This window comes from Aspergillus nidulans, chromosome VI, assembly GCF_000011425.1.
Source record: "Aspergillus nidulans FGSC A4 chromosome VI".
In the NCBI taxonomy this organism is placed as follows: Eukaryota; Fungi; Ascomycota; class Eurotiomycetes; order Eurotiales; family Aspergillaceae; genus Aspergillus; species Aspergillus nidulans.
Genome location: NC_066262.1, coordinates 2,862,411 through 2,886,119, shown reverse-complemented (window position 1 = coordinate 2,886,119; position 23,709 = coordinate 2,862,411). Strand labels below are relative to the sequence as shown.

At 50.0% G+C, this 23,709-nt stretch overlaps 8 protein-coding genes across 8 annotated transcripts, besides 1 other annotated feature; 3 read left to right on the top strand and 5 right to left on the bottom strand.

The window, feature by feature from the left end:
• Positions 1 to 23,709: part of a sequence feature (contig 1.49 342..206454(-1)) that runs on past both edges of the window.
• ANIA_02747 (DNA-directed RNA polymerase core subunit RPO26) lies at positions 411 to 1,614 on the bottom strand (the record flags this gene model as incomplete). The annotated part of the gene is made up of 5 exons (XM_655259.1): positions 411 to 440; positions 538 to 658; positions 1,005 to 1,124; positions 1,183 to 1,470; positions 1,577 to 1,614. 5 exons carry the CDS (start codon positions 1,612 to 1,614, stop codon positions 411 to 413), a joined length of 597 nt encoding a protein of 198 aa, XP_660351.1.
• Positions 1,938 to 3,741, top strand: ANIA_02748 (C2H2-type zinc finger protein; the record flags this gene model as incomplete). The annotated part of the gene is made up of 2 exons (XM_655260.1): positions 1,938 to 2,013; positions 2,060 to 3,741. The coding sequence occupies 2 exons, from the start codon at positions 1,938 to 1,940 to the stop codon at positions 3,739 to 3,741; spliced, it is 1,758 nt and encodes a 585-aa protein (XP_660352.1).
• Positions 4,769 to 8,481, bottom strand: ANIA_02749 (PH domain protein; the record flags this gene model as incomplete). Its single annotated transcript, XM_655261.1, has 4 exons — positions 4,769 to 7,792; positions 7,848 to 8,005; positions 8,056 to 8,382; positions 8,466 to 8,481. 4 exons carry the CDS (start codon positions 8,479 to 8,481, stop codon positions 4,769 to 4,771), a joined length of 3,525 nt encoding a protein of 1,174 aa, XP_660353.1.
• On the top strand, positions 11,467 to 13,015 carry ANIA_02750 (uncharacterized protein; the record flags this gene model as incomplete). Its single annotated transcript, XM_655262.1, has 3 exons — positions 11,467 to 12,061; positions 12,113 to 12,878; positions 12,943 to 13,015. 3 exons carry the CDS (start codon positions 11,467 to 11,469, stop codon positions 13,013 to 13,015), a joined length of 1,434 nt encoding a protein of 477 aa, XP_660354.1.
• ANIA_02751 (protein pat1) lies at positions 14,781 to 17,824 on the bottom strand. The gene is made up of 3 exons (XM_655263.2): positions 17,665 to 17,824; positions 15,382 to 17,574; positions 14,781 to 15,328 (listed from the first exon to the last, which is right to left on the bottom strand). Exons 1-3 carry the CDS (start codon positions 17,805 to 17,807, stop codon positions 15,205 to 15,207), a joined length of 2,460 nt encoding a protein of 819 aa, XP_660355.1. The 5' UTR covers positions 17,808 to 17,824; the 3' UTR covers positions 14,781 to 15,204.
• Positions 18,371 to 20,240, top strand: ANIA_02752 (glycosyltransferase family 15 protein; the record flags this gene model as incomplete). Its single annotated transcript, XM_050612659.1, has 4 exons — positions 18,371 to 18,740; positions 18,795 to 19,586; positions 19,634 to 19,922; positions 19,978 to 20,240. Exons 1-4 carry the CDS (start codon positions 18,690 to 18,692, stop codon positions 20,238 to 20,240), a joined length of 1,395 nt encoding a protein of 464 aa, XP_050468554.1. The 5' UTR covers positions 18,371 to 18,689.
• ANIA_02753 (uncharacterized protein) lies at positions 20,302 to 21,063 on the bottom strand (the record flags this gene model as incomplete). The annotated part of the gene is made up of 3 exons (XM_655265.2): positions 20,645 to 21,063; positions 20,540 to 20,604; positions 20,302 to 20,428 (listed from the first exon to the last, which is right to left on the bottom strand). The coding sequence occupies exons 1-3, from the start codon at positions 20,855 to 20,857 to the stop codon at positions 20,302 to 20,304; spliced, it is 405 nt and encodes a 134-aa protein (XP_660357.1). The 5' UTR covers positions 20,858 to 21,063.
• Positions 21,895 to 23,336, bottom strand: ANIA_10338 (putative amino acid transporter; the record flags this gene model as incomplete). Its single annotated transcript, XM_655266.2, has 3 exons — positions 21,895 to 22,683; positions 22,731 to 22,959; positions 23,008 to 23,336. The coding sequence occupies 3 exons, from the start codon at positions 23,334 to 23,336 to the stop codon at positions 21,895 to 21,897; spliced, it is 1,347 nt and encodes a 448-aa protein (XP_660358.2).

Sequence of the window (23,709 nt, the reverse complement as noted above, 5' to 3'; positions counted from 1 at the left end):
GCGTGATGCTGTGCCGACTTATCCAGCGGGGAAGGCTGACGCCCAGGTACGAGTACGCATACGCCTCAGCAGTTGTCCATTCTTTATCCTTCCAGGTCGCAACCATGAAATAACTCTTGTTGAGCTGGCAAACCTCTAATGTACCGAATTATACCACAGCTCCACGGTTTGATATCGGACGACGGTCCCGGCCGGCAGCTAATTCTCTTTGATCCCCGCACAAATCTATGCGTCACGTGATATATTTAAATACATATAAGAATTTCCTACTGAGTATATCTATACTACAGATCAGCCGCAAACTCTGATGAGCCATGCTTCTGCTCTTGCCCAATTCGGCGGTCTGACTCATATGGGCCAAATACAAACTGCCATATCGTTTCCAAGGCAGTTTGATTAGTGATTTGCTATCAGGCGCGGTTTCCTGTGAGGTCGCGATACTGGGATGGTGAGTGAGCCATGCGTGGACTATAAATTACTAGATATATAAGCATATTGTGCCTCTGAACCTGCGGCCGAGAACTGCGTACTACATACAGTTTCCTTGAGTATGCCGTACTTGGACAGGCGACCTGAAAACGGTCTGTAGGGCATCAGGGCACCGTGATCTATGGCCCTTGCTTGCGGTGACTGAAGCATTCGGCCATACGCAGCCTCTCTATGTATACTCCGCAAACGTTCCATCAGATGCCAACAACAAACTTCCTTTTCAATTTTTTTTCTTCTAAATGTTTACCGACAAACTGGGTGTTTTTGTTTTTTCCCTTGCAGGACCCGGCCAGCTGACCGTCGCCCATGTCCTACTCCTGAACTCCAAACGCTATGCGGAAGCAAAGTTCAACCGAATAACAAATAACAAGAATCGAAGCCCAATATAAGATACAAATTCATCATTAGATTATAGAAGCTCCTCGCATGTCCAATCTTCATAACTTTATCAACCAGTCAATACCAGGACGAAATCGATGAGAACATCATGGGGCACATAGAGTCTTATCACTTACGTTCCATCCGGCAGGTATCTCCTCACAATAAGAGGGATCTTCTTTTGCGCAAGCTCCTTCATGGCAATCTGCAGCGGATCCGTCTCTCCCTCGAGATCCACAAGCACCGGCGCATTCAAACTAATGGGATGTCAATGAGAGCGCTTCACCCATCTCGTCAAAACAGTCGCAAACGAACCTGATCTGCAATGCTCGCGTACCCAAAACACGCGCTCTCTCATATTTGGTCATGTATGGAGTCGTCGTGCGCTGGTCGTTGGGGATCTTCTTTGCCCGTGCCTGTTCAACCACCTTTCCTGAATATCCAGCATTCGGGTCACCAGAAACGACCACACGTTCTCCGTTCACAGCGCCCCCGTAGCCCTCCTCATAGCCCTCCGCGCCTTCTTCACCTTCGATGTCTTCAGGGTTCAGGAAGTCTTCGGGCTCAATGTCATCGTAGGTCTGATCGGGCTCGTAGTCATAACTGCCGTGAACAGTTAGTATACCAGTTGCTCTCAAGCCAGTCAAAAAGCGAAAATGCAGCCTCCGCAATTCGTCAAGCTGGAGCGCAAGAGAAGCTGAAATCTTACGTTTCTTCAGCTTCGTGGTCGCCGCCGTAGTCGGACATTCTGGCAGATCAGGTTCGGATGACCTTAAAGGGCTGGCGCTAGAGTAATGCAAGAAGCGACGAAGGGAGGGACAGGCGGGACGCAGAGGTGTTCTTTTTGAAGAATTCATTCAAAGTCGTCGCGACATCAAAAAAGGCGGCGGAAAAAGTTCCTGATGCCGCTAGCCCATTTTGGTATGTAACACTCACCGCCTTTGGCAAAATTTTGACCTATCGAGAATTTATCGAAAGTCGTTACATCTTTATCCGTCAATTTATTTCCTTTCTGACGTTTTGTACATGTCTTAGACTCTATATTACATCTGCTTGTATGCTCTTTGAGCATGGGCCAGAAAAGGTCGTCGTCTGGGGACTACCCCAGCCCTAAACGGCTCCAGAAACAAGCCGCCGATGAGACTGGTAAGCTAGTTGGATCCTATGCAAGAGCATCTCTGATTACCATCAGATCCGATCTACGAGGAGGCACATTCAGATGTCGATTACTCTCCCGATGATTCCAGCGTCACTAGCAGCGTTCATGACACGCCAGCGACGCCGTTCTCAACGGCTTCAACTTCCGTGAGATATCCATCGGAATTGAAAACTCACCGCTGCCCGTTCGAAGGGTGCACCAAAGCGTTCAATCGACCCGCCCGGCTTCAGGAACATCTGCGGTCACACAACAATGAAAGGCTCTTCAGCTGCACCTACGAAGGATGCCAGAAGACCTTTTTGCGCGCCTCGCACTTGAACCATCATGTCAAAAGTGCCCACACTGGAGTACGAGACTACATCTGTGATCGCCCGGGTTGTGGGAAGAGTTTCGTGACCGGCTCCCGATTGCGTCGACATCTAGCAGCTCATGATGGTCGCGACAAGTTCCGTTGCACCGAGTATCCACCTTGCAATGAGACTTTTCGCAAGCACTCGACATTGCAGAAACATGTCCTGTCTGTACATCTGAAACAAAAGCCGTTCCAGTGCCAGCATATCGACCCGCAGACGGGAGACAAATGCTTAATGGCATTTGAATCAGCGGGTCATCTCCGCGCGCACGAAAGCAGAGTCCATACGGCAAAGCGATTCAGCTGCGCAGAATGCTCCCAGCGTGTAGAGGACGGGTCAATGATACCTCCTGCTACATTCCCCACATACTCTTTACTCCAGGCACATATACGCACTGCGCATCCTCCCCAGTGCCCCACTTGCTCCGTCACTTGCTCAACAGCACGAGAACTCCGTCGCCATCTCGAAGTCGCCCACGGCAATGTCAGCCTCGACGACCGCCGAATCTTCCCCTGCACAGTCCCCGGCTGCGACCGCAGCTTCACAAAAAAGGGAAACTTAACCGTGCACATCCGAACCGTACATGACGGCGAAAAGCGCTTCGTCTGCGGGGAAACAGACCTTTCCACATCAAAACGAGTCACAGGTTGGTCCGCTGCCGATGGCTGTGGAAAGCGTTATGGCAGCAAATTAGCTCTAGAAGAACATATCCGCACCGCACACCTAGGCTTCCTGAACTCCAAAGCCGAGCGCCGCCAGAAATTGGGGCAACCCAGGAAGTCCTCATCCATAAACAAAAACTTATCAGCCCTAACTGGCGAAGGTTACGGCGACGAAACCGGTCGCCAGATTACATGCTTCGTCGATTCATGCCCGCACCGCTTCCACCGTAATTACGACCTCTGGGTCCACATGGGCAGTAAGCATAACTACACGGAAGACGACATTCGGGGTTTCTTCCTCCAACGAGCGCTGCTGGGCGACAGTTCAGAGCCTGTCCCTAGTGATGTCTTTGGTATCTACGGTCTTGAGTTTGACAACGAGGAGCACACATATAATCAAGACTTGAGAATGGGTGCGTATCCCCCTACGCCTGCCGAAACTTCAGGTGCAGGTACAGGTTCATACACAGCTGGTCAAGACCAACACCAGCTCCCCGGTATGAATATCGAACCATATACGTTAGAACCAACCGAGTTCTCAATGCTTCCTCAGTCTGTACCTGTGTCGGGGTGCCTCGACCCCGATATCATGATGCAAGAGTCTGCTTCTGTTTCCGCTTCCAAAGCACAGATACCCAGTCTCGATAATGATGACATGTTAAATGATTCGTTTCTGGATTTTGGAATGGTGAATTCTTAGCGGGCGTTTCCTCTTCTATCTATATGTTTATTTCATTTCAATTCAGGTCCACCCGTGTACTTCGGCTTTGCGCAAGATTTATTGGGAAACTCAATAGAATTGGTTGAAGAAGGTATGAACCAGTTCATTGGATATGAATAGAAAGGCCATTGGATATATACTGCGCCACCCCACTACATACTTTGCCTACCTGTTTCAAGAGACACTCCCATTTATTTGATTAATCATATCTTGGTAGCCATTCAATACTCTTTCACGGACCAAATTCAATGAATTGTGATGGCGCCACTTCCAGGTCTGTGAAGAGCAAATAGGATTCTTTGAATGTTCTCAAAGATTTTCTCGGTTCCACTTTCATCTGACGGATTAATTCAGTCCTTTTGCTTCTGCTCCTTTTTTACTCTACCCTTGTTGTATAAAGAAGTTAGTGCTAGGCTTATTGACAGATATATACGCGACATCGCAGTAGTCACAGGGCCACTGTTTATCAGGATCAGAGCATTAGAACCTTGATTGACCTGAAGTAATTCGTGTCACCAGATTACTGTCCACAAACATGGGCAAGGTCATTTTAACCAAATACCAATTATAGATATGTGCGTACAGGGAGCCTGAATTGATGAACTGCAAGATAACTCAAATATGGAAGTACAAACAAATATATGAATCCTCGGTTGCAATGAACCGGAAACACATTTTCCTGCCCACAATGAGATGTGCGAGTAATGCTGGACATGAATGTCAAGTTGGAAAAATCCCCAGCGCCGGACTAATGCTCATAGATGATGCAAGGTTGCGGTGATGACAAAAGATAGAAGATAAGGACAGCTTGAAGGATGGTGATTGGATCTAGGTCTAAATGCAGGTTTTCGTGTGCGAATGGCCAAAAAAAAAAAAAAAAGAAAAGTAGACGTAGGAAGTGATATTCAAGGCGAAATCATAAGCCTGAAAAACGAAAAAGCGAGTGTAATGTGAATATAGAATCGAGAGCGCTCGGTAGGATGATGCATAATGATTGGTGGAAACCTCAATAATATGTCGCATTGGTGCCGACATGGCTCTGCGGGTTGTGTGGGTTGGTCTGGTACATGGCAGAACTTGACTGCGGAGGTTGCGAAGGGTACTGGCTAAACCAAGACTGACGTCGAGGTTCTTCTGGTCGGTAAGGTTGGTTCAAAGCATCCCACGTACGGCTTGCGGTAGGCATATTGTAAACGTCGTTCGACCCAGTTTGGAACCCGTACGAATGGGGAGGAGTTGCTGGTGCCAATTGTGGCGCCTGCTGCGGCTGTTGTTGCCAGTGGTACTGGCGCTGCGCAATGGCATGTTGCACCATCTGGTTTGACATGCCCTCTTTCATCATCCTCTTCTCTTGCTCTCGAGCATCAATTGCTCCAACTAAGCCCATTGGGTTGACAGGAGGTGGCGTTTTTTGCTTATCACTGGATAGGTTGAAGAACGAGGAGCCAGTCACACGAGCCACATGCTCTTGCTCTCGCGCGGAAAGATGGGATGAGACATCGTTATAGTTGAACATGCTGCTGGCACCACGCGATTTAGGTCGAGCCATACTCATTTGCGACTGTGACCTCGTGTGCGCCGTCCAGTCACCAGACACGGGCCGCGGGGCTGTTATTGTTGTTGTAGAGGTAGAGGGCGATCGACGATGGACATGGATGGGCGGGCTAGGAGCCGCCCGTTGTTGCACGAATTGCTCTGGCGTGAGACCGCCACCGGGAGTTACTGGGCGCGGAGCAGTTGGTTGCCATAACACACTCCGTCGGTGCTCATCTCGGCTCGGTGACCTAGAATGGTTACGATCGTTCTGACGGGCAGGCAGAGAAAACCTTTGTCTCTCTGTGGCGTCGGAGCCGGTTCTGTGGTGCTCAAACTTCTTCAACGTGTCCGACGTATTCGGACGGCCCGTGGTGGGTAGGTAAGTCAAAGTTGGCCCAAAGTCGATCGCGGGAATATCCGAATTATGCTCTGGCTTGCTTTCCACAGTGTAACGCGCGTCGCCGATGACCAGGTCCTTTGGTTCAGGCTCAGATCCCACGGTCTTCTTGACTCCCATCCGCTTGGGGATGGACTTTACTGAGTCCTTGCTATATAGAGAACCTTTGGTGCTAGCATAGTCTGGCGACGCCGTGGAGACATCGTCATCGTAGACACTTTCCTCTTCTTGAGGTGTTGACTTCGTTGGTACAGAATATGCTGCGGTGTATTTTGGTGGGTCGACGAGACCGATCAGGTTCATGGCATCCTCATCAACAGTATGGCGGAGATCATCGAAGCTTGGCTCGCCGGTAGAGCTCTGCGGGCTGACTAGTGGTGACGGGGCCCGATTGAGTGGCTTTCGTTTGACAGCCTTTTCAGTGTCAACGGTGATGGCCTGAGTGCTCAGTCGGTGTGCCTTGAGAACCGATGATGAGTTGCTGTTGCCGAAATCATGCTCAGGTACGGGAGGGCCCTGCTCGTGTGCTGCGGTTGGTTGGTTAGCAGCAAAGGCTGCAGCAAAATGTGAAGCATCAGAAGCCCCATGCGATGAGCTTGGCGGTGCAGGACTGTTATTTCCAGTGTAATCGCTGCTACCCGCTGACGTAGGTCTATGACCAAAATTCATACCGCCAGATGCAGAGACCAATTGCGCGAGGGTTGCGTCGGACATACGGACATTGGCTCTCCGAGCGTCCGCCGACGGCTGCGGTCGGGTAGGAGGTCTCGAGATAGGGTCGTGGGTGAGGGTGGGTGGAGGCGCAACGTCTGGAGGCAGTTGTTGCATTTGGGCCGGGTTCCTATAAGGTCCTTGAGCTGAGTACAGATTTTGTTCGTCATCCGAGCTACTTCGAGCCGGAGAGCTTTCGATAGCAGGACTCCCCGTTAAGTCTTGGGCAGAGGACGCGGCAGAGTCCTCCATCGCAACTCCAAGGAGTGGTTTAGGCGCAAATCCTGCGGTGTCAGACATGCTCCGTGAGTGTGCCGCCGGTGTGAACGGCTCCTCCGGGGGCACCTGTTGCACCACAGCGTCCACCGACTGGTTGAACGTGGACATGTACTCTGGGAAAGCGCCCTTGCGCGAGGACGGTGCCGCTGGAACTTGACTATATCGGTTCGGAAGACTGGCGCGGAAGCGAGGTCTGCTTGCAATGCTGCTTGCCCGACTGCTAGCATCGGCCATTCGGCGTGCGGTTGCATCCTTGAGCTGCTTTCTCCACTCGGCCTCACTCCAATTTTGAGAGCCAGGAGTCCGCAGAAGGTTCACGACATCGGCGAGTTCAAGATAATCATAACGCTCTTGGTCGGGGAAAGCGAACATGATGCTCTTGACATGGTTGACCGCAGCGATGAGTCGAGTTGGGCGACCATAGAGGTTGAAGGTGTCGAAAGTTGGCATTAGGAACTGAAGCATGATTTCAAAACCACTCACGGCGGGATGGACTTCGGGCATGACGAAGATGAAACCCTCCACCTTCGATTCTGACTGTGAATGAAGGATGAAGTTCCCCTCAATCTTGATCAGCGTTGACTGGTCGATCAAGGCTTTCGATTGGGGATAGATGGCGTATGCACAGTAGGCATCGGTGATTGTTGCTATAGGCTTGACCTTCTTCGTCTTCTTTGTTTCATAGAATTTGATGTTCCCTATTACTAGCCTCGGCGCACGGTCATAGGCGGATTTTTTCTTCATGGTCTTCTTTGCCTTCTGGAGCTGTTTTTCATCTGGCGGAGTGATCACAAACCAGCACCGCCGCCAGGGGGTTCCGGCTCCAAACCTCACACGAGCCCAATCTTCATGTTTAAACCGGCTCCGCTCCAGGATAGTTCTGATGTTATTCAATTCTCTGCCTTTCGCGGCAATAATGGAGCCAGTATACGCTTCGTAGAGGCAGGTATGTTCGTACATAGCCAGGCGAATCGCTGCCGCCCAATGTATCAAAGAGTCATACGAGTCAAAATGGAGCAGATACCGATTTTGACCGGCGGAGCACACGCTCAAGACGTTCTGCAGAGACTGTGGGCCTGCTTGGTTTTGTGTGGGGAGGTTTTCAATCTGGAATGATCAGTAACGACCGTCAATGACATCGATGAAAAGACTCTCAACTCACCGATCTGATCGAAGCATCTGCAAGATTAACGAATGTTGCGGGGACTTCCGCTGCATCGCCTGCTGCGTCCAGCGCAGCGGCATCCCAAAGGGACAAGACTGTCCCGACAAGCTGGGCGTAGCATTCCACCCATTGTCGATCAGCGCAAGGCCGACCATCTAGAAACATCAGTTAGTCTGAGCCCTTGCATCCTCAAAATTGGACATACAGGTATCCAAATCATTCAGCTTTAAGAAATATCCCTCGTAGTATAGCTTGTTTGCATGACTATTCATATATGAAAAAATCCGCTGTAGTTCGGCGGGTGTATCTTCCGCCAGCTGCATGAACGGGGGATTGTGTGTAAAGATTGTTGAGCCCGGCCGCGACATGCGCCGTTCGACTTTCGACGAGGGGCCATCGTGCGGAGAAGGCGTATCCGGCGAAGGCGTCTCGAACCGCGACGGAGGCGCCGTCGTTGCTGAAGCCGATCGATTGCCTACATCGGGGCTTGTTTTACGGGACGATCCTCCAAACGAGGACAGAAATGATAGCACTAGGAACGCAAGGGATGTCAGCGAATGGTCCTCCAAAGTAGGGCTAATTGACCCAATCACAGCAAAACACAACTAGACTCACCGCGAGAGCGACCCATCTTTGCAACGATCGGGTCTCAACGACGGCAAGAAGACCGGCTTCTATGTTCAAGAGATGGAAAACGAACGGACGAAGAGGAGAAGGCGGGAGAAGAGGGGAACGTGTTGTCTCCGGCTCCTCCGCACGGAGATAGCGACAGTGTCAAGATAAGACCCGGCAGCGTTCAGCTTGCACTGATTATTCCATGAAGGGGCGCCTGAAAGAACGATAACAGGAAAGCGAACGGCTGGGAAGAAAATGAAGCTAGACGAGCACCGAAGATGAATTGGGTCTCGGTTGATGGCGCAAGATCGAGGACTCGTCAGCGCCTGACCAAGTCAGTCGGACGTTAGCACGATAGCCTAAATGCCTGGGAATCTAGCGAAGAGGGTTCCGGGCGGGCAGAAGAAACAGAGGGAAGGAAAGGACGAGAGCGAGCGGATGGACGGAGAGTCGTGTAGTGACACAAGACGCAAGCAAGAGCCAGGAAGAAAGCACGAGGTGAGACCTGAGACTTTGTCTGCAACGGAGTTCCGGTGGAGGTCGAGATGATGCGCGTGGGTCCGTCACCGTTTGGGCCTCCACAGTTTGCTTACCTTACAGCTTACACTGCTTCCTTATCCAGTATCTATCTAAAAAACAGACACGAAAGATGGAGATGAAATGGATGGTGGACGAGAAAAAAGATTGCCTGGACAGGAACCGTGTTGACAGAGGAATCAGAAAAAAGGTGGCACATCGCTGGAAGGCTGCGTCATCCCACCGGTCCAACCAGACATCAGATCGCTGCTAACCGGTCTAGGTCGACGGCTTCAGCTCCAACCTACCTTCTCCGTACAGGTACAGGCACGATTTAAAGGCTTGCTGCAGCTCCCACTGATCCCAGAGAGGCCGTCTGACAGGGTTGCTTTTTTTTTCTTTGTGAACCGAGCTTCTGTGGCTTCTGTGATAGGGCAGATACCCATGCCTTCAGTACGACGCGGCATTGCAGCGATCCTGCATTTTAGCCTTGGCCAGACGTCTTTAGAATCTTTCATACTGATTGGAGGAACTGCCAAAGTGTGTGAATGGTTGCCAAGTCCCTGAGTATCAGTCGCCTCGATCACTATTTGGTCAAACTACGAGGACGTGCTCGACAGAGTATAGTACGAAAATGTACAAAAAAACGGTCTGTCCCCCGCGCCAAATATAGAAACACGGGCCTGCATGTCTTGGATTTGGCCTGCCCTATCTGAGGCTACCGAGCCAACTACAGCATCGATCCAACCATCCTCTCTCCAGGTTCCAGTTCTTCTGTTCCAGTTCTTCTGAACTGGACACGAGAACACAACCGAGACAATCCAACAATGATGGCTTTTGCCAAGCTCGTCTAGAAAAGCCGGGTGGCCGTTGATTTCGACCAAGACTCCATGACTAGAGCCCGCGGCAATCCGAGTGGCCAATCGCCGGACTCCATTTTTACATTGATCCGATTATTGTCTCTAGAGCGAATAGTTCGTTTTCTGGAGTCGACGGCCTGAGAGTTCACCCTGAACCCCTTTTAAAACAGCGAAGGTTCAGGAGGTATCGAGAATCAGCACTAGATCTCTTTCATTACTCGTCGAGATTAACCGTCCCATAACAGTGTCAAGCTGTCCACCGGCGACGCGTATCCCAGCAGCGATCGCTGCCTCAACACCCAATGAGCTCAGCGGCAAGCGGGCCGACTCGCCCAGCCTGCTGGGATCGACTTCTCCAGAGTTTTAGCCACCAGGGTGTTGCTCAGCAAATCATAATTGTGGCGGTGCAATTTTTGATTGGTGCGTTCCAGTTTCATCACGTAATTTTGTGGAAGCATTGTCGACCTGCCTGAATAGAATGTATAAATAGCTTCAAAAAGAGACTGTAGATATGCAAGAGGATCTAGTAATAAGATTTCTTATACTCCTTGAAATCTAGTCTATTGTTCAGTCCAGCACTTAAATTGATGCCTGCATGCATGCTGGCAAGGTAAGTTATCAAGGCAGCAAGGCATCGATTTCGGAGTGAGGGTTTACACTCCATCATCGCATGCACATAAGAGAGGATCAATAGCTTCTGATTGTGGCACTGGCTGTAGTATCTTCCTTACCATGTAAAGGTGTTTATCATCTGCCACTGCTTATTAAGATGCCCCAAGCATCACACTCCTTCTGTAGACTATGAAGTCAAATGGCTCGCGTTATATAGTAGCTAACAGCTGCCAGTGCCTCAGGACATTGTGACATGTTTGTGCTCATTACGCTGCATCTGTTATTATGCTAGGATTCCTTGCCCAGGACATTTTTTCGAGCTATTAGCAAATTTTCAAATGTTCAAGGCAAACTTCAAAGATTTCGGCACCTATGGGCAGGATCAAGAGCTTTTCATGCAGAATCAAATGTTACTTTAAAGCCATATAAGCTCTTTATCTTAGCTACATCTATGTAGTCTGTCAGGAAGGCTACTGTAGAAATGTGGTGTTATGAAACGTACTCTCAACACCTCGTTTCTGGTACAAGATATAAAGGTATTGGGAGGAATACAATGCACTATTACAGCAGAGAACGAGCAAAAAACAAATCTCGTAAGATAAACACATCTATTATTTATTAGAGATCTAAGGTTGCTGGGCACGTGCTTTGGTATCTAAGTGTCACACTTGTTATTCACTTAACAGCTCATTTACCACCCACCTCATTCTCTTCAGTCCAAATGCTCTCAGCAGTCTATAATTTGTTCTCAACATGTTTATGTTTCTCCAAGGCAGCAGCTTCTTTATCTGCCTCGCCTATTCAGCTCCATTTATTCATTATCTACAACACCCGGTCTCGGCAATGACTTAGTGCTCAAGGCTGGAGAATCCAACACAAGGTGATCTTTATCTTGTCTTTGTCACTTGTTCTTGCATGAAATTGGAGCTGCTTCTCTTGGTTTTATTGTCTTTCTGTGTTAAAATAAGGAGCCCTTTCTATAAGCCACGGTCCTTTCTTGAGCCACCTCGACGATGCATGTATCTGGTTCCTCCCCAGCTCCAGCCGAGCATGCCAGTGAAGGTTCTGTCAGACCCGTCGACATCCCGTTCGATTCCCAGTCCAGTCCTTATGCCTTGGTTGATGAGAAAGCTTCCCAGATCGTCGAGGCGGAAAATCAGAAGCTGGATGACCTGATAGGCAGGTTCACCAAGGGTTTCGATCCCGCTGCCTTCAGCACCGTCATCACGGCTTCCATTCCCAAGCTCATTAAAGACCTCTTCCCCGGCTCTTATGCACATCTCTTGCTTATCCTGTTTGAGACATTTGAGGCGGTTCAAACTATCCAGCTGGGCCTCGAGACTTGGTTTAAACGCCGCTACAGTGGCAATCCGATCTTCTTTCCAAGCGAGACCAACATCACCGATGAAACTTTCTTTGCGGCGGAAATTGAGACCCTTAGGAAGCTGCTGGAGCCCATCCGTGAAGGGAAAAAGAGCTCGATCTTCTGGGTGAATACTCGACGTACAGATCCCTCTCGGACTTGCGAACAGCTGGAAGCTTCTGTCAGGGTGATCGAGTCGTTCAAGGAGGACGTCTGTGCGGCCCTGATTTCAGGAAATGAGAACAGTATATGACCGTTGTTCTTAAGCCTCTTTCTATGCTGACGTCTAACCCTAGGAACCATCTACAGCCCACTTCCAGTCTCGGTCGAAAGGACGGCAATGTACAGTATGAAGCAGCTTCGCATGGACGCATGCAGGGCTACCTTGCACTGGGACAACTTTAATGGCAGCGAAATTGAGTTCACTTCGTTCTACCGCTTTTATAAAGCGCATATTTCGACAACCGAGCCCTCCCGCGCCAGGGCGTCCGGCTGGCTGCCACCTATGTCACCCGGAACTCCTCGCTTATCTGCCAGAGAAGCTAGCGAGGGTGATTTGGCGAACTGGATCTCCCATGGCATTGGCGACGACATCGTTGACCTCCTGCTCAAGACCGCCCTGTGGCTCAGCCTGGCAAGAGGACTGGCAGCTGTTCACCTGTTCTGTGATGTTGCTAGGCTGTTTGTCCTGCACCCGCCTCCAATGATAATCTCAAAGGAATATCGTCGCTTCCTGTTGCATCTCATTCGTCTTCGCGCTACCACCGGGGGAGCCCAATTCTCACCGTCCCCTATCGTCCCTCGAGATAACAAGGTCTTCCCCGGTCGTAACACCGATTACTTCGAGGATATCTGGAGAACGAGCCATCAACTTTCCGCGGGTCTCTGTGATGAGATCTCTCTGTTTGTCAAGCACAATATCCCCAACTTCAAACTGTCGAAAGCCCCCCCTGTCCGCCGCCGTTCCGGCCATGGAGACATGCATTTAATCACACAGGGTCATATTCGTGGAAGCTTCGCCAGTAATGCGTGCGGTTCGGATGAGGAATCTGGGGGAAATAAGTGAGTATATCTTGCCTACCACTTCAGCACGGCGAAGAGAGCTGACCTATCTCCCGTGCTCCAGCACAACCGACGAGTACGACTTCCTTGATTTCTCATCCGAGAACTCCTCCATTTTCCGGAGCAAGACAGTTTAATTACCCCAGTCTACTTCATCTACGCAATTGTGATGCACATATCTACATACGAATCATTATTTGATTTAAGCACCTTCCTCACGAAATTCTATGCAAAGCGACTACGACGCCCCAAAAAAACCAAGGTATACATTGAAAGGATTACTTTTCAGGATTGGAACCGATATTTTCACCTCCGGATAGGAAACCATTCCAGCGTTGATTGGTTGTTGGTATGAGAGCTCTTCTTTCTCGTTCTCTCTCATTTCGCTCTTACTTTGCTCCCAGCTCTCCTTTTCTGATCCTTCACTCATCCTTCCTGCTCTCATGCCCCGAATGTGACGCATGCAAGGATTGAGCAGAGCAGTAGCTCAGCTTTGATGCATCATATTTCATTGCATTGCAGTTTCATTCCATTTAGGGCCGTGGGGGGAAAGATAAAGGATTTTTCAAAAATGCAAAGCAATAATCTCATATGTATCCAGCTAGTTTAACAGCTCTCCTATAGGATCAATCTGTTCTTCCTTCAAGAACTTCTTTCTTCCTCTTGTCAGTTGCTGTGTTGTGCATCCATACATCTCACTCAAGCCCTTAGGCTATTGCGCCAACATACCTTGTTACACAAGGTGAAAGACAGGCTGATGTTCTTATGCAGTTTATGACTCATCTTTCTCCGCAAGTCACCTCTTTTGGCCATCGTCTGGTGTTGGATTGGTGATAGGCGCAGTTCTGCCTGCCTCGAAGCCGGAGCCACAGCTGCTGGGGCATGTGCCCTGTACTCCTACCCTACAATCCTCAGTCCTGATATGGGCTTGAGGCAGGGCAGCCAAGAGGTCCTCCAACCCAGAATGAACGAATGATTACACGCACGAAGTAACTGCTCATAGGTAGCCAATGACAGAGGTACGCTGCCCTCACGGGTCCGCTCCCTTCATAGCACTATTGGTTTTTCATTTTGATCACAACACTTGCTTGCACCTGCTCATGCCAGCTGAGGTCAAATATTTGCATTTACAGACGATTCCTTGGCAATAAACCCAAATTGACGAGTTGAACTTGATTTCCAAATGCCTCGAGGGAGATTCACGTTTTCACTGTATAGGCAAACATGATTCTAACGTGCCACGACATATTGGAACAGCCACTGGCATTCTACCTTTTAGGGGCCTCCTAGGGCTCTTCCACACACTGGGTGTGCCTTGTGTTCTTTCTCCCCTCTATTTATCAGCAGAAAGAGTGAAATATAGAAAACAAGAAAAATAAATTTTTCAGACCAAAAAAAAAAGAAAAAAATGTCATGGGATGACCCGGGATCGAACCGGGGACTTCTAGATACCTATTCAGGCTTGGAATGAAGTTGATGCTTCAGTCTAGCACTCATACCAACTGAGTTATCACCCCATTTGTCGACGATGGCATGCCCACAATTTCAACTTATCACCAATGACTAGTGGAATAGTTTGAACAAATGAAAAGCGCCGAACGCGAGCATGGTTAATCACAGGTCCCGGGACGCCGAGCCTTCTCATGATCAGATATCTAGTGGGCGATTGCTAGTCGGGTCTAGCTACTAGTCACAGGCTTGTCAACGGTTCCATATTCCAATTATACAAGTACGGGTGCACTCAAGACCATTAAATATTTTGGTGCGACATATCTTGAATAAGCATGGAGACAGAGTAGTGGATTAGTTTATATACCACGGGCAATGTTAACTAGTAGGTGAGATGCCTACAATGGTTGATAACAGTTTAAAAAGGCATAATGTTCATGATCGAAGAAAGAGAACTAGATAATAATGCTAGCTACAGTTGTACTGTACCGTACTGCTCAGGCACTGGGCCGTCCAGCTGGGACTGACGGGAGAAAAGTACATTATAAGAAGTATCCCTGCAGCGTTGCCGATTCGATTCTTGGTACAGTACAGATTGTAGTTCGCCAAAAGTAGTCAGATGGCGTTTCAGCCATTTCATCTGGCCACTTTCCCGCGTTCCTCCCCGACGCAGGGAAGAGTAGAAGGCACCAAGGATCCAAGATCCACAGAGGCGCATCGTGTAGAAAGAATGACAGGCTTATGCCTGCAACTCTGGTCGTGTTTGGGGCGCATTGTGAGCGTAATTTGACACCACTGTACACTGCTATATGCATCGCGCCTCATGTGAAGCAAGAACTGAGTGAATGTGGAATCAATCTTCCTCTCGTGGCGAATTTTAACCGAGAAGCTCGACATCCAACCCGATAGCTCGCATGAAGAGATTGACATTTCCAAGTCGCTGACTGGCCATGTCAGCTGGAAGGGTTTTGCTGTGCGTGACGGTTTCCATAACACGGTCCCTAGCCGGCAGTCAGTAAATCATCAAAGGATACATTGGCATTGAGTCACATACTTAACGGCGATAACCAAGCGCTGTTGCTGCTCCGGGCTTGCTCCGATTCCGATAGCTGCTAAGAACTGCCAAACATACATATCATCACCCGCGTTAATGGAGTTCGGGAATATATCGGCAAAAGTAGGCTCGAGGGTGTCGAAAAGTATGTTGAATTTCTCAACCCACTGTTTCCAGTCTTGCTCGCTGGCCTGTCCGGCCTCCTTGACAATTTCTGCCCTGCTCAGAAGCATAGTCAAGATACCTAGCCCGATTCGTGTCCGAGCAACAAACTGCGCGTGCGTATGGGTAAGCACCAGTCCAAGGAGCCCAATGATGATATTGAATGGGGCCTCGTTAACATAGCCTAGAAGACATGGCATCACGGCCTGAGAGAATAGATCAATGGCTTCCCTGGCCGCCAAGGGAGGCTGAGCTTCACCTGGAGCAGGAAGCGCTCGGCGGACAACGTCCAGGTTATCAAGATTGACAACAATCATGGTGAGGATGGTAATCCGCTGTTCCTGGTCGATATGACGGAAGATGCGCGGGATGGCTTTCTTGCCCTTTGGATAAGAGAGCAACGCAATAAAGGGATGGGGGGTGTTGGAGTTTGGTACAATGGCCTCCATAACTTTCATCTGGTTCCACAGCTTTTGGTTCAGCGCATTGAGTTTCTGGCGCCACTCCATGTGTGTCTGGATCGCCTCGGAGTCGTTCTCATCAGGTGGAGGCGGCATCGTGCGTGCCATGTCCTCCAGTTCCATCAACGTGTTGTAAACGCCCTCCAGGTTCGCCAAAATGGACTTGCGGTCACTTGGACTCAGATCCGTTGGCAACTTTTTCGTGGCCTTGCCGCCCTCGGAGCTCTCGGGACGTTTGATGTTAAGCGAGGGCTTCGGAGCCTTCGCATTTCCGAATGAGATCTTTCCTAAACTACCCTCAATGATGAGCTGCTTGTTCTTGGGTTTCGCTTTGGCAGCCTCGACCGCACGTTGCACCTGCTGCTGCATGCGCTGCATGTGATTATCCGCGCTCTGACCGTGCTTCCGGGAATGACCTCCAATGCGATTACCAGTCTGGAGCAGATAAGTCTGCGCAAAGTGACCAAGAGGCTGATGGGGGTGTTGCCGAGGTGCACCGCGAATTTGGCTGTACACCTGATAATAGAAGTCTTCCGCCAAGACAGCATCGGAATCGGTATCGGCCATATTACCGGCCTGTGCCACCAACTGTTGTAGCTGGATACGTGTAATGAAATTCTTATCTTGGGGAGTCATCAGACCATTACCCTTGGATAGAAGGAAGATCTTGTGATTCCTTTTTGCGCGCTTGGCGTCCTCCATCAAGTACGCCACGCGCTGTTCTTCTGTGAGATTCATCAACTGCTGTGGGTTGGTGATAAGCGGCAACCCCGCACTGAGTCCCCGGCCGTGCTGTGGGAGATGCTGCTGGGGAAGACGCTGTGGCGGCTGATCGCGAGAAGGAATTGCTTGGTGTTGAAGGGGCCCCATATGGGATGGCGGAGCGTTGGGGTTCTGAATTGGATTCTGGAGGAGATGCAGTGGAATATTAGGAGCCTGGGCCGGATGAGGAAACGGCTCTGGAGCAATGGTCCGTGGATGCAAAAATTGCGGTGGTACACCCCTTCCGAACTGGGCTTCCAAATATTCAGGCGGCAATTGCGGGAAACCCTCCGGAAGACCAGGAGGTCTTTGAAGAGGGAGGGGAGGTTCGGGGACGTGCTGCGGTAGTGATACTTGTGGCCCGAAGCCTGGCGCCGCCGCCCCCTGGTTCCGAATTTGCGCTTCAACCTCCTCGAGGCTCATCATCTTCTTTGTCTGGGTCGTAGCCTGGGGCGCAGATTCCGGCTTACTCGGCAAGCCCCAAACGCTGGACTTTGCCTGTAGATCAGGGATATAGTCGGGGTCCGAATACTTTTCATATCCTGTTCGCTTCGGCTGCTGTGCCGTGGTAGTTGCGGTCTTCTGCGGCTCGGTGGCGCGAGGAGCAACGGAAGCTTGAGGATTCTTGAGGTTATAGCGGACTTGCTCTTCTCCGATGACATCTGATACTTGGGCCGTCTTTCCGAAGAAGTCGAAGTCCTTGCCGACAGGGCCGCTGCCCACATCGCCGAAGGTGTCTTCGTTAAAGGCATCCTGATCATCGTCTAGCTGGTCACCTAAACCGTCGTAGGTATCTTCGAAATTGAGGCTGCATTTGACGGAGGGCACAATCAGTACAATTTCGTGCTAGCATACTCATTGACCGCGAGCGCCCAGCCAATGAATGGAGATAGCTTACACGTCGTCATCGTCCTCATGTTGCGCCGCTGCTCTGGCGCGAGCGACCTCAGCGAAGGGATCGGGAGTGTCGAAAATACCCCTCTGTCCGCCCTGGGGAGCTCGGTCCCTAGGAAGGGTTGTGTCGAAGCCGAAGAACGACATATTCGACTGGAGGGGGGTTGGATGGGGGTGGGGAGGTAGTGGGAGACTCGGGAGATTTAGCACTCATCATAATTGTGGTGCGGGATCATGACGGGTCACGTTTTCTGCCTTACAGCCTAAGGCACCATTTGTCGCTCATTCACCCCAGCATTGAAAAGACCTTTAGAGCGGAATACGCTTGGTAGCAGAAGCCAAAAACTGATCTAGGTCACAAATAGGAGCCCGATGACATTGGGCATGGTGTAAGTGCCAAAAGGCCAAAAGGCGCTTGCCTGGATTGAGAGGTTCTTACTGCCTCGACAGCAACCTACTCCTAGTATGATACTCCGATCTGCGGTGCAGACGGCTTCTGGACAACGGTTCTATAGCAGAACAGTCTGTCCAAGGAATAAGAAAGAAAGCGCTCACTTACTGGCCCGACGCGATCAGCTTCTATTCTGGATCCTGTGGCTGACATTATCACGATGGGTGTACGTATGCTATGCCGCCCGCCAATAGGGTAATCGGAAGTCGTTCGCAGAGCCGTAGGCAGAGGTCCTCTATAACATCACTACCTCTTTAATGAACTTAGTTGACCGTTAATTGCTCTATGCATAGCCGTTCCCCTAGGAGTGCTTTCTTGCAAATTTTATCAAGAGATTCAACTCTCAGAGCCCCTAAACGTTCGCCGTCAACGTCCGCTGGTGTGCCCTCTGATTTCCGCAGCAAATTCATCGTGCCCTTTCCGAAAGATTGAACGCATAGCGGACTCGCCTAGAGTTCGGATTGGGCTCTAGGCGTGAATTGAGCTCTTTTGGTGAGGCTATAGCAGCCACATTCATTACCAAACATTCTCCAGTTAACGCGAGCGGCGACTCCGCGTTATAGCACGCTGCTGCAGGAATGCCGCCGATACAGGGGAAGTATCTACGATATCTGATATTCACTCTGCTGGTTGGTTTACTTCCCTCGTTGACTACAGTGTTGCTGACTGCCAGAATCGCGTAGGGGCTAGCACTCTTCCTCCTCTCCAGGCGCTCGATCCCCGTTCCAGACAGTTCAAGCTCAATTTCAACGCCTCCGCCCCCGCCCTCTGACCGACCCGTGAACGCATTCGGATACTCACTTAATCCACAATCAAGTAGCGAGGTAGTGAGGTTCGCTGCAAGTCATCCTGGCGGTCGTGCTAATGCGACCTTTGTGACTCTGGCGCGAAATTCAGATGTTTGGGAGATTGCGCAGGCCATTCGCCAGGTGGAGGATCGTTTCAACCGCAACTTCCACTATGACTGGATCTTCCTAAACGACCAACCATTCGATGACAACTTTAAACGTATCACGACATCACTGGTGTCCGGCACTACGCGTTATGGCGAGATTCCGAAGGAGCATTGGTCCTATCCAGACTGGATCGACCAGGACAGGGCAAGGGAGGTTCGGGAAGAGATGAAGGAGAAGAAGATTATTTATGGTCACTCGGAAAGTTACCGACATATGTGCCGTTATGAATCGGGATTCTTTTTCCGTCATCCTCTGCTGCAGGAGTACGAGTTCTATTGGCGGATTGAACCCGGCGTCGAGCTGTTTTGCGACATTCCCTACGACCCTTTTCTCTTCATGAAGGAGAACGATAAGAAGTATAGCTTCGTGATGAGTATGTATGAATACGAAGGTACTATCCCGACGCTTTGGGACTCGGTCAAGCAGTTCATGGATGATCACCCTGAGCACATCGCCGAAGGGAACTCGTTGCGTTTCCTGAGCGATGACAATGGCAAAACCTACAACAAATGCCACTTCGTATGCTCCCTTTGCCTTGTGACTTGTTTCATAGCTGATATGCAAAGTGGTCGAATTTTGAGATCGGCAGCCTGGATTGGTTGAGATCCAAGGAGTACCTGGACTACTTTGACTTTCTCGACCGGGCAGGCGGCTTCTACTATGAAAGATGGGGTGACGCGCCTATCCATTCGATTGCCGCTGGCTTGCTCCTCAAGAAAGAACAACTGCACTTCTGGGACGAGATTTCCTACTACCACATACCCTTTACCCATTGTCCTCGTGATGAACAACTCAGGATGGACCTCCGATGTAGCTGCGACCCATCAGGAAACTTTGACTGGAGGGGTTTCTCATGTGAGTCTCCTGGCCTGGCTAATGCAGCGTCTTCATTAACATATTGCCATATCAGGCCTTTCCCGGTATTACAAGACCAACAATATCCCATTGCCCCCAGGTGTTGACGAGTACAGCTGGCTAGCTATTTTCGGAATAATTGTTGGTCTGTTGGCCGTTGCTGGGATCGTAGCAACCGCCGTCAACCATCAAGCCCGAAGCCACGCGCTTCAAGAAGTACAGTACTTATACTGGCAAAGCCAGACTCTCTGGGAGCGGTATCAGAAAGAGAAACGCGAGTGGGAGCGAGAGAGGATGGGGCGAGCATGGTCGCCATAACGGGGTATTGAAACTTTCAAAGCAAAAACAAAGATCTATTGGAGGGGTTTGTGGTTTAATCTCACGACAACGCATTGGTATTTGGCGTCATGGGTTGACTTGACTTGACTTGCATTGCATATACTGTTTGAGCGCCTGCGCAGACAATGGTGCTTCGGAGCATTCTGGGTTCAAGGGTAGGTATGTTTCTACATTGGTCATATACATTTGTAGCAATTAGTGTCAGGTCAGGTGGGTTATACAATTGTTGTGACACATACATACTAGTACTTATCATCATCAACCATCACCATCCGTACCTCACTTTAAGTCCCTTACCACTAACAACCTCCTCCTCCTCCTCCTCCTCCTCCTCCTCCTCCTCCTCCACCACAACCACCACCACCCCCACCCCCACAACCAACTCCACCACCACCAATTACACCACCTCCGCCACCACCAAAGCCGCCCCAACTGCCTCCATATGAGTAACTGTTCCCATATCCATACCTAATTCTGCGAATTCTCTTCAGCTGCTTCTTGTGGTCGGTGTAGCTAAAGTTTGGGTTGTAGCCGTAATGCGGCTGTGGAGCTTCCCAGGCCGAGATAGAGCTATTGCGGGAGTCACGGAAGCACATCTCTAATGCTTAGACTGTATCTTGTGGTCAGATGGATTGACTATGTTTGGTGAGGCCTTGTTTATCTGGTACCAATGCTGTTCTCGAGCCGAAGTAGGACGTGGTTGGGACTTAAGACTTGAGATAGAGTAAATGGATCATAGATCAATTTTGCACTCTCTGAAGTGAAAACGAATAAAATTTTTGTTAAATAGATTAGAAAAAGCGTGGGTTTGCTTCGGGTTGCTGATATCTTGTTCTTGTCCTCTAGACTATATATACCAGCTCAAGCAGGGCTGGGTTTGCCAGTTTGTACATCCGCCATCCAGTTCAACACAAAGTATAAAAATCCAACTAAGAATAGAATACTATACACGCACGAATCACATCCAGCATGTTACGCATAATCTTCTTCCATGGAACTCTGAAATAATGTGGTGCACACTGTCTTTTGCGGTTGACTCGGCCCTGTGACGATCGCATTGCCCGGGTGGCTATGTATGAGCAGCACGTCATGCGGACCGATGGGGCAAGTGTTGGCATTATCTACCCACTTCTAGTTACTTGTCGGAGTTGGGATAATGTTGTGGGTTATAAGCCGAAGGCTGATTTGACTAGAAGAGGCTTGGATTTGCAGACTTGTGCACAGCCAGCCTTTGAAAGTTTGTCTGCTAGGCAGAATCATTCACATTTACTTCTGCAGGATCACATGAAACCAGTTCTAAAGGATAGGTATGATGGCCAGCCCAGGAAGATAGGGTCCAATCAATTCAAGCTCTATCATCGTAAACTCCAGCTTTGCACCCACCCAGAGACAGCGGCAATGCAAAATCATATCAGAATTCAGAATAGACGGACATTCCCATCCAACCCAACGCCAACGCCATTGCAATGTTGAAGGGACACGCAAAGCAAGGAAGGATCTATATACGCGGTAAAGAAAGAAGACAGGAAAGAAAAGAGAGTAGAGTGAGTTGAAGAGAAAGAATATTCGAATAATGGGTGGAAAAAGAAAAAAGACCCAGGTGAGGGTGAAAGAATGCAAAGATACCAAGAGATCAATGAGATGCAAGGAAGACGGAATTCGTGACAAGACAGGTAATCATGACAATGACCCCGTAGATGGCAAGCCCTAGACTCAGTTTTCTGAGTAGAGCCCTGCGCCAGTTGCGCGTGTGTCGGCGCAGAATCCCGCTCTCAGTGAGTGAACGAGATTGAATGCCGTCTTCCTCGCTTGCACCGGAGATGTAACCGTCTTCAGCCTCATCGTCTTCTTTCATGAGACGCTGGTGCGCTGCTGAGTCTGGAGCTGAGATCTTGTAGTAGAACATGCCCGGGAGGATAAAGCTGATGCTTGTGCTTCCGGTACTGCCGACATAGGCAAGGACGGCTTCGAGTGAGGAGACGCTCATCGCGACAATGTAGCTCAGAATGAGGATCGACGTCGTGATTACAGAGAATCGAAGGTCACTCATTGGTTCTGGTGTTCGAGAGCCTCGGGGACCAGCGGGAAGTAGAGGGTGGCGGTGAGGGGAGCCTTCGCTTCGAGAACGCGTGAAGCGTTTGGGTCTCCAATGCAGGACTGCATCGACTGATGCCCTGCAAGGGTGGCATTGGAGAGGGTAGGAGAACATGACGAGTATGACAATAGCGGCACGTCCAATTGTAGCCCATACGCCTGGCGGGTACATGCCAACGATATTTCCGCCCACGCTGTTGCCAAATGACAGGTAACCCGTAATAGCAACGAGAATATAGGTGGTAGCTGAGCTTCCAATACTGGCGAGCACGACTGCTGTCGTTCTAAAGTGGCTGTTGTTGCTAATCTCGTTGAGGATAGAAAACATCTGCACGGGTTAGCACGTCAATTTCCACCAGCCAAGAGGAGACACACATTCTGATGGCACGTAAAAGCGAATACGATCACCGGGAAGCTGCTGAGTGTCGGAACAGCACCTGCCCAGCGAATGACACGGATCGGACCCCGGCCCTCTTTTGTGTCCCCAATGATGAAATGGTAAACGACCAGAATCACCAAATAGGCCATTGAAACCAGAGCCGCGATACTTGTATATTTGAGGGAGTCCAGCCGCCGTAAATATGAGAGCGGAATAATAATCAACCTGGTCCGGTCAGCAACGCATACCACCAGTTAGGACCAATAGTCATACATGAACGCCGTCACCCAAAAATGGCGATCCACCAAGAAATCATACGCCGCCTCCCCAACGAAGCCCTGAACCACTCCCGGCATCAGGTCCCCGATGATAATGAGGTAGCTGACCCCGACACCGAAACACTTAATCGCAATCGCCGCATCAAATATCACAGCAGCGTTGGGATAGGTGATTTGCGACAGCGCAAAGAATGAAGCGCTTCCTTTGTCAAGATACTGCGCGCATCGAGACTGAAGGTAGAGCCCGAACCCCGCGGTTACACCAGACCACAGTATCACGGATATGCCGAGGACGATTCCCATGTGTGAGATGGCGAGGGGCATGGCGAGGACACCGGCACCAACGACTGACGTAGTATATATTAGATCAAGTCCATAAGCCGATTTAGCTGAATCGAGAGATACTCACTCGTATTGACCAAATTAATCACACAGCTAATCCAGCTAGCTTGTCCGTGCGACCCCGGATTTTGCTTCCCTCTGACTCCGCGCCTAGCTCTGTCAACGGCCGTATAGAAACAGGACGCTCCTGGGTTCGTACCTTATAGAATTCGATCTGTAGCCATCTGAGGGCACAGCGCCGACCGCAGTTTCAACGTCCATCATCTTGGGTGAAAACGGTGATAATCGTGAAGCGGAGTTTGAAGGCGACCGGGACTGATAAGGATGAATAGAACAAAAGAGCGATACGGTAAGG